This window comes from Hordeum vulgare, chromosome 2H (genome assembly GCF_904849725.1).
Source record: "Hordeum vulgare subsp. vulgare chromosome 2H, MorexV3_pseudomolecules_assembly, whole genome shotgun sequence".
Lineage (NCBI taxonomy): Eukaryota > Viridiplantae > Streptophyta > Magnoliopsida > Poales > Poaceae > Hordeum > Hordeum vulgare.
In genome coordinates, this window is record NC_058519.1 from 540933693 (window position 1) to 540943038 (window position 9346).

The following is a 9346-nucleotide window of genomic DNA, read 5'->3' on the forward strand; positions in this document are numbered from 1 at the left end:
CTTGATATACCTTTCAGTTGGTAATGTACAGCTCAGCCTGGTAAAACTGAGTGAATCTCATGGGTTGTAAGAATTGAATGGCCTGGCCTAACCTGAAAAATACGCTGTGGTTCTCTCTTCGTGATCCTGAGATAATATAGTTGCATGCATTTCGATCCCGAGTCAAACAATCTGTTGGAACTGAATTCTATGTTCATTTGCAGTTTTGGTCGTGCTGCGGAGTTGCCCCAGCAGCGCAAACTTCAGTCTTGTAGCCTATTTCCACAGGACACTACATCTGGATACTGTGACCTCCTCAGCTGTGATCACCTACCTGGTTGGTGCAGTCTCCTTCTTTGCTGCCCTAATGAACTTTATCGCTGGCGCATATATCCAGAGAACCACTGCTATATTTGTATTCAGCCCCCTTGCAGTCCTGGTAATTCTTCTTACCCCTTAAACTCCCTGCAAGAGTAATGTCAATCAAGCCTAATGATGAAGTAGCAGTAATTCATCTTACCCATTAAACTCCCTGTAAGAGTAATGTCAATCAAGCCTGATGATGAAGTAGCAATCTTTTAATGGCCTTCACCATCTTGGTACTATCAAGTAAACTCTGAAGCTTTATGTTTTGCCTTTGGCTTGTTAAGTTTCTATTTCGGTTACCAGGTGGAACTAGAGCTGCTGTAGTGAAGCATATTATCTAAAATTAAGTTACTTTCTTTTTTGTTACTGACTACTGCAGTTATTGTATAAGATAGGATATAATTTTAGTCTACTATAACGACACTAAACGATAAGAGCATGCACCAAAGGGTCGATTGAGCAATCTGCCAACAACTTAGAGAATTTGGGCCATGTGTATCATTGTATGATCATGCTCCCATATACTTAACAGTAACTAGTATCAGATATTTAGGTATCTAATAATTGTGATTGTGAAAGTAGATGACAGATCCTGAATTCTAAACATTTTCTGTTCAACAACGCAGGGCTATATGTTGCTAGCATTGCAGGCATACTTGCCTTCACTACATCCTCTGGATTGTGAGATAAACAAAGAACCAAACAACTGTGAGTCAGCTAAAGGTTGGAGCTTAACACTGCTCTACTTGAGCTTATTAATGTATGCCATGGGAGAAGGCTGCATGCGTGCTTGCATACCATTCCTTGGTGGAGATCAGTTCAGCAATGATGATCCAAAAGAAATACAGCTCAAGAGTATGTTCTTGAGCTGGATCAAGTTTGCAAATTCCCTTGGAGCACTCATGGGATTGGTATTCTTAGTCTGGATCGAGAACAATTTGGGCTGGGCCCTTGGCTTTATGATATCTGCACTTATTGTACTTGTAGGGCTGTTTGTGGCAGCCAGTGGATTGCCTTTCTATAGAACACAGAAGCCTAATGGAAGTCCTCTAAAGGGAATATTGAAGGTAAAAGTTTATATAGAGTACAGCATGCATGCTAACAATGAAGGTTCCAGTACTCATTAGTCCCACGTCATCGTTTGTACATCCTATTCCGAGTGAACAACACAATTCTAGACTAGCTGGTCCAAGTTTTACAGGGCAGAACAGAATATTGCTTGATCACAATGCACTGCATTACTCATTTTTATAATCTTACTCCTGAAAGGTCACCATGTCCTATCCCTAACTAGCATATTAGTTACTCATCAAGCAATAAAGGAATTAACACGCTAATCTTCAAAATTTGAATGTGTCTCATCCAGCATCTATCAACTTAATACAAGAAAAAACTGAAGATGCAAATGGTTCTCAACTTTCAAGTTATACTCTCCAGGTTCTCGTCACTTCATCAAAGAAGAGGCAAGTTGCTACCTTAGATGTTATCGAGCTGCAAGAGATAGGTGCAGCGGATAGTGTTGATGGGGAAGACAAATCTGGCAGCAAGAGCACTGGGTAAGTTCATTGGTGGTCAATTATTCCCCAAATCTTGCTTTCTGTTTAGCTAATTGTTAGTGCATTCATATTTCTGAAAATAAGTAGAAGAGTTGCATTCTAGGATGTCAACAATTTAAAGTGTAAAAAAAGATGGTCGGGCGAAGCAATATCGTGATATTAACTCAAGACGTCAACTATAATCCTTTTAGCATAATCTTGGAAATATCTTGAATATATTTGATGGAGGTAACAATTCATTTTCATTCTGTAGCACCACTCAAATCGAGGAGTTAACAAAGACCATCATTCGAATGCTTCCAATCTTCATCAGCTGCTTGCTCATCTACCTGCCCTTCACGCTGCTAATGACACTGACGATACAAGTCGGCAGCACCATGGACAAAGGGATAGGCGCGATCCAGATACCTTCCGCCTCTCTCATTGCAATCCCAACAGCATTTCACATGCTTATGCAACCATGCTACAAGTGGATATTGACGCCACTGGTAAAAAGATTCACAGGCCACACACACGGAATCACGCCACTGCAGCGTATCGGTGCTGGCTCGGCGTGCGGGTTAGTAGCAGCATGCCTTGCGGCATTAGTGGAAATAAGAAGGCTGACAGTCGCAGAACAGCATGGGCTAACATCGACAGGAGCAGGTGTCCCGATGTCCGTGTTCTGGTTGGTGATGCAATTCTTCCTGCTAAGCATCATGGACGCAGCATCCTTCAGTGGACTGATTGAGTTCATAAAGAGCGAGTCATCTCCGGAAATGAAGCTGATAGCACCGGCAACGCAGTCAATTATTGCAGGAATAGCATCCTGGCTAGCATGTGCCTTCATACAGCTAGCGAACAACGCGTCGCGACATGGAGATGGCCGAAGAGGGTGGCTGGATGGAGCAGACTTCAACAGGACGCGCCTTGATCGTTTCTTCTTGTTACTGGCAGCCTTCGAGCTGGTGGCACTCATCAACTATGCTTTCTGGGCGAGGAGATATGGCAAGACCAACAGAGCAGTGGTGTTGGATTAGTCGGCGACATCTCTGAAAACTAAATAGCCAAACATAGAGAGATACATAGGCAATAGGTGATAGACCAAAGATTTTTTAATAAGCTGTTTTAGGTAGTGTATGTGTATCAATGCTATACATACTGTAATTGAGAACTACTCCTACTATAATCTCCGCCGATCAATATTCAGTAGTAGCTTGACAGCACCAGTGATCGACAGAATGTGTTTTCAGATATGTTTATCTTTGAGTGAAAAGAAGAAAAAAAGTGTCATCGCACAAAGTCATCGATAGATTCGTCGAACATCAAGGTGGAATCGTGGTAGTTGGAGCAACCGGGTAAGAACCAACGTATCCATCATCCCTGGCCGACACCCTCGCAGCCTCGCCGCCGGAGAAACCCGAAACTAACCACGAAACGCGGTGGCGGGAGAGTTAAAGGGATAAAGCAGTTCAGATGCGGAGAAGGAAAACCTACCGCGGCGAGTCTCCGGCGAAGCGCGCGAAGACCAGCGGCGACAATGCGGGGACCGAAACGGCGAGGTGGACGGCCGGCGTGCGTGAGATGGCAGGGGGAGTTGGGGGAACTGGTGGACGGCGGCGGCGAGGTGGGCAGCGTGAAGAGATGAAGGTGGGACCAGCTTACCAGTCACACCGAGAAGTGGGTCCCACCTGTCAGTATGTTCTTCTTGCTCCTCTTCCGCTCTCTCCTTTCCTGTTGGGCTCTTACCCCTCATCAATCAATCGAGAAATCACAACCCCCCCGGCAATTTTTAGAGTTGGCAGGGCGCGGGCAGAAGCTACGTCTGAGGGCCACGAGACATGGAGTGCGGACGAGGACCGTGACGGCGGCTGAGCTACGTCTGAGGCACGGCCGCCGTTGGCTGCGGCAGGCGCGATGGAGGGGCTCGGTGGATTTAACCCACTCAGAGCCAGCCTCGGGCCACCGGCGCCCGCCTGTCGGCCACCAGCCCTGCCTCCGAGGCTCCGTTATTCTTCCAATCCATGATCTATTCCATCCTAGATTCAGGCGGAGATGCCGCGGAGAGAATTTTGCCCCGGGAGAATGCAGGAGGTAGTATCTTTACAGTTTATACGCCTTACTTCATGTAGCCCACGGCGATTTGTCAATCTTGACATGCATTCCTTCGTTGCTTTGGAAGATTCTTGTTGCGGTATGTGGATAATGGTTAAGAACACATGAACTGTATTCCTCACAAGTCACAACTCACAAGCAAGCACATTCTTGCAAGTATTGATCCACTGGAATCAGGAAGTCAGCAGTACACCATAACCTCACATGGGAGCCCGGTACTTGGATATGAATAAAAATGATGTGGACATGATGGATATACCACAAAGCTCATTCCCCCCTTGCTTGTGTGCTGGAAAGAGATAGGTTGTTGTCCGCTAGCTTGGAACTTGGAAGAGGATTAACTTCAGTACCTAACCAGCAAGTGATACTGATTGCAGTTCTTTGACTTCTCTACTCTGGTATGGCCAATGGTGATATTCTAATTTGAACTTCATTGTGCCTTGCTTTCTGATTTCTAGTAAATTACTAAACACACTAATAATTAATAAATTACGTTACCCCATGAATAACAATTAGAAAATACCCACTCTGTTTGGAAGTGTACGGCATAGTTTGACTGTCCAAGTTCAAGCCCTGACCAGCAATCTATACAGCAGTATGAACACAAAGTTGATACCTTATGCCCTACATTTGCAAATAGGGAGAGTATGGTTTTTGTCTTATGGCCCAATACATTGAGCACTGATCGTTCATTTATGTTATTGTACTTCTGAGTTTTTATATACATTGTTGTCATGTCGCTTTCATACACAAGCCTTCCAGTGCATAAACTAAGGTGCACTACTTTAAAGGAAGTTAGCCTATCAAAGGACTTATTCTCAAAACAATTAATGAATAAGGAGCTAACTAACAAAATGTTGCTCTCAGGATGATGGCATACTGATATCAATATCTGCTAGTTGTTGGTACTTATTGACTTCAATAGTCTCATTGTACATGCACCTAATCTTTTTTTCTACTTCATCATTGCTCAATGTCTTTTGTAATGCCCAAATTTTGAGTTAGTAGGAATTATAAACAATGGGAGTCAAATTAGTGTTGATAGTTGATAAAATGGAAGTCAAGTTACTGTTGATAGTTGGTAACAATGGCATTAAATATGTAAAGGATGTTTGATTAATTCTGTTGATGCTGTCACTCCTTTGAATATGGATATCACCTGCTTATTTATACCCCTCTTATGCTCAGGGATGCTACGGGCAGGCAGACAGGCAGTGATTAGGAGTAATAAGAAGCACCATGGCACTTGTAGGCTTCGTGGATTGGAGGGGAAACACCATCAGGAAAGAGGTGCATGGTGGAGTCAGAGCAGCATGGTTCTTGTACGGTAATTCACTATACACCGAATCTAGTATGCAGACGTTTATATATGTGTGGGCATACAATATCTCGCTGTTCTATTTTCAAGCTTCTGTTCTGAGGTCAAAACATTGAACCATTTTTTTGTAATCTCCCTTGCAGTTCTGACTGTGGTAACCAACGTGGTTATTATCCCAAACCTGCTGAATCTTGTTACTTATCTTCATGGATCAATGCATATGGGCGTCTCAGCCTCTGCAACTACAACCACTAATTTTTTTGGTGCCACATCCGGGTTTGCAATGATAGCAGCTTTCCTCTCCGACTCCTACATTACTCGCTCTAGAACTATGCTCCTCTTTGGTCCATTTATGTTTCTGGTAATATGCATCTTCCTCTGTTCAGTCATCTGCATGATTTCTTATTTTCCTTTTGATCCAATTATTATGTTGTTACTTACATGTTCTTTTCTTTTGTAACGAGAATTGTGCCCATGATAGAGATTACAGAGTGGCAATCCTGTTTGGTTTTATCAAATAGTTTGTAAACACAAGCAGCTATGTCAGCTACAGAAGTGAATATAAAATGCTACTCCCTCCGTTAAGAAATATAAGAGCATTTAGATCACTACTTTAGTGATCCAAATGCTCTTATATTTCTTTACGCAGGGAGTACCATCTTACTACCCTTGGATTGGTCCTAAAAATGATTACAAAATTGCTGCAAATTCATCATAATTTTGATATACTTTTATTGTAATTATCCTAGTAATGATGTGATCCCACAAACGTTGAGCAAAACTGTTATCTGCTTTGATGAACACTTTTCAGAAGCTAAAATGTATGGATGTACAAAATTGTAAGGGGTGAGGTGAGAATGGACTGTAAATAACTAAATGTGTTACTAAAACAGCGATGCTTCTCTAGCATATGGAGAAAATACTAGAACCTAGAACTGCCTTATATAATAATAGAAAAAAATCAACCAACAGGAACTAGCAGCTGCGGTGTTCATATTTAGAACAGCAACCGTGAGGCACCTCTGTGAGACCAGGCCTCGAACCTGGAAGGGCTGACCGAGCACCCAAGCCGATAGTTAAATGGGTGATGCTCAGTTCTTGAGAACTGCCTTATAACTTAACATGCTTTAGTACGGTTTAATTCTTGACAAATAATACTTACTCTGGCATATCCTGGACCATTAGATCTTAATGTGAATATGACGATATTTAGGGTAGCCTTTTGGTGTAAAAGGCTACTACGCCATCTCCATTTTTTGTCCTATACTATAAAGTCTTACATTAACACCCTTCATGATGTTTACTTGTAAAAAAAATATAATTATGCCGCACAATATTTTCCTCAGCCTCTAAAATTCCTTTATAAGGATGTCCATGAGTCAAATGTCATGGCTGACAGCTGTTTTATGCACCTCTATAGGAAATTATATATATAATGCTATTGTATTATAATCAAACATGTATTTGTGCAGGGTTACGGATTGCTCGCACTGCAAGCCTACCTTCCTTCACTGCGTCCACCAGCTTGCAACATTGAAGCAGAGTTAAACAGCTGCGAAGTGGTCCATGGATGGAATGCTACCTTATTGTACACAGCCTTGTATATGACTGCATTTGGTGATGGTTTTATCCGTGTTTGCTTGCCATCCCTCGGAGCAGACCAATTTGACCATGAAGATCCCTCTGAGTCCCGCCAACAGTCCAGCTTCTTTAACTGGTATACCTTCGGAATCTCTTTTGGAGGTTTTATAGGGCTGATTCTCATAGTGTGGCTCGAGAACTACAAAGGGTGGGATATCGGACTTGGGGTGTGTGCCATCCTAATTCTGCTCGGATTGCTCATAGTTGCTGCCGGTTTCCCCTTCTACCGCAACCAAGTACCACAAGGAAGTCCTCTAACTCGAATACTGCAGGTTGTGCTACGTATTCCTAGCTTAAAACATAATATGCCATCCCAATTCTCAGGAGATTGTTAGAAACATTACTTAGCTACAATTTTGCCTCTGCCAGGTTCTTGTGGTTGCATTCAGGAACAGGAAACTTGAACTTCCTGAAAAACTGGAGGAAGCGAAGGAAAGCTGCACTGGGACAAGGGCATGTTCTGTTGATGCACTCGCTCAAACAAATAGTCTGAAGTAAGATTCAGTGAAGATACCTTCTTCTGACTTTTGTGGGTACTACTTATCAAGTTGGCATAGAGAGTAGTGTATGGGATTATAGACTGTTCATGCATCTTGGCAGATTCCTCGACAAAGCTTGCATCAACCGTGGCCAAAGTGGAGCCTGGTCAGTTTGCAATCTGAGAAAGGTGGAGGAGACAAAGATTATCCTCCGTGTGCTTCCTCTCTTCATCAGCTCCATGATCGGATATATATCGAACGTTATCCTCTTCACATTCACTGTGCAGCAAGGCACCATGACGAACACAAGGCTGGGCAAGATCCATGTTTCCCCCGCGACACTCTTTATCATCCCCATCATATTCCAGATGCTAATGCTTGCTATCTATGACCAGTTCCTTGTGCCATTCTTGCGTAGACACACAGGCTATGTCAGTGGTGTGACTCATTTGCAACGCATTGGTATAGGCTTTGCCACCATGCTACTTGCGTCAGTCATTGCAGCAATTGTTGAGAGGAAGAGAAAGGAAGCTGTGGTGCAGATGTCCCTCTTCTGGCTTGCACCTCAATTCTTCCTTCTTGGTGTGGCAGATGTGACATCATTCACCGGGCTCCTTGAGTTCTTCAACAGCGAGGCACCACGCGGCATGAAGTCTATTGCCACAGCGTTGTTCTGGTGTGCTCTGGGGCTCGCGTCATTGATGGCCACAACGCTGGTGGAAATTGTAAACAAGGCCACAAGGCATGGGCACCAAGGAGGCTGGCTCGAGGGTACAAGCTTGAACAACAGCCGTCTTGACCTGTTCTACTGGGTTGTGGCTGTTGTCGGATTGCTTGGCTTCTGCAACTACCTGTACTGGGCCAAGAAGTATGTGTACCAGCACAATCCACACATCGTCGAGACATCGGTTGATCAGGATTCGCCTTGAAATATTGCATACCTGTTGTTTTTTACTACTTGAGTAAAATAGGAACATGTTTAATTCACCATGGCATAGATCGGTTAAGTTTGCAAAGCATTGTACAAGCCTGTAACCTGTGTTCTGCTCTCATGTGCTGTGCTGATTGGTTGGGTTCATCCTTGATAGTCCACTTGTGAAATTGTCAAAAGAAATGGCTTTCTCCATAAAACTACTTAACGTGGATTGTTCTTGTCAAAATAATACGGCAGATATCTTACTAGTCCGAACAGTGGCCTCCTTTGGTTCACAGGATTTCTATAGGAATTTTAGATGATAGGATTTTTGTAGGAAAAAAATATATCGTTTGGAGGCCTTTGGTTTAAAGAAATGGAATCCCATTCCAGTACAGGATTACTTCCTTCCCTTCACGCTTCACAGGAAAAGAAAAAAGAGGTCGTTGAGCCATGATGCATCTCCATCATGAAGCCATATGAAATTATGTAGGACAAAACATGCCATTGATGTCAACTTGTTTGCCAGGAGAATAGTGTGTAGCAACTTTCAGAACCGGAAACCTCTTTTTTACTATGCCAATAATTCTCTCTATATGATTCCGTAGTTGTGCATGGGGAAGGTTAAATAGTTCCCTACGATTTTATGGCCTTTGGCATGCTTGTGATTGTTCTTGCAAATGGTATCTAGTTCCACGGTATGGGGTAATAAATTGTGGTGTGTTTGCATAGCCCACATCTACAAGATAATATTTACCATGAGGTACTTGAAATCCATGGTCAAGTGCATCTTCGAGAACCCTTGCATCTGAGGCTGATCCCTCCCAGCCAGGATGCACATGCACAAACCTTAAATCAAAGTCACATGCAACCATAACATTTATGTGATTATTTGCTTTCTATTTCAATATGGCTCTTGTTCACGAGGTGAAATATTCATTGGAATATGTGTACCATCAATAGCACCAATGCAGCCCTGTATTCATATGATATTCATGAG

General features: G+C 43.0%; 1 protein-coding gene and 1 pseudogene across 2 annotated transcripts; both read left to right on the forward strand.

The window, feature by feature from the left end:
- The first annotated feature begins 917 nt into the window (after window positions 1-917).
- Window positions 918-3371, forward strand: LOC123427104 (annotated as a pseudogene).
- A 513-nt stretch (window positions 3372-3884) lies between these two features.
- Window positions 3885-8511, forward strand: LOC123427103 (protein NRT1/ PTR FAMILY 4.5-like). 2 transcript variants are annotated; one of them, XM_045111059.1, is made up of 7 exons: window positions 3885-3974; window positions 4063-4393; window positions 5184-5322; window positions 5457-5674; window positions 6786-7226; window positions 7324-7448; window positions 7555-8511. In XM_045111059.1, the coding sequence occupies exons 3-7, from the start codon at window positions 5235-5237 to the stop codon at window positions 8360-8362; spliced, it is 1680 nt and encodes a 559-aa protein (XP_044966994.1). In that variant the 5' UTR covers window positions 3885-3974; window positions 4063-4393; window positions 5184-5234; the 3' UTR covers window positions 8363-8511. The 2 variants fall into 2 exon arrangements, with proteins under 2 accessions (XP_044966994.1, XP_044966995.1); XM_045111060.1 differs by lacking the exon at window positions 4063-4393 and having other exon boundaries at window positions 3887-3974.
- The last annotated feature ends 835 nt before the right edge of the window (window positions 8512-9346 follow it).

Coding starts and splice junctions, on each gene's coding strand:
- LOC123427103 (XM_045111059.1), top strand. CDS start 5,235: ATGGCACTTGTAGGCTTCGTGGATTGGAGGGGAAACACCATCAGGAAA. Junction 5,323..5,456: donor AGCAGCATGGTTCTTGTACG/GTAATTCACTAT, acceptor TCTCCCTTGCAG/TTCTGACTGTGGTAACCAAC. Junction 7,449..7,554: donor GCTCAAACAAATAGTCTGAA/GTAAGATTCAGT, acceptor GCATCTTGGCAG/ATTCCTCGACAAAGCTTGCA.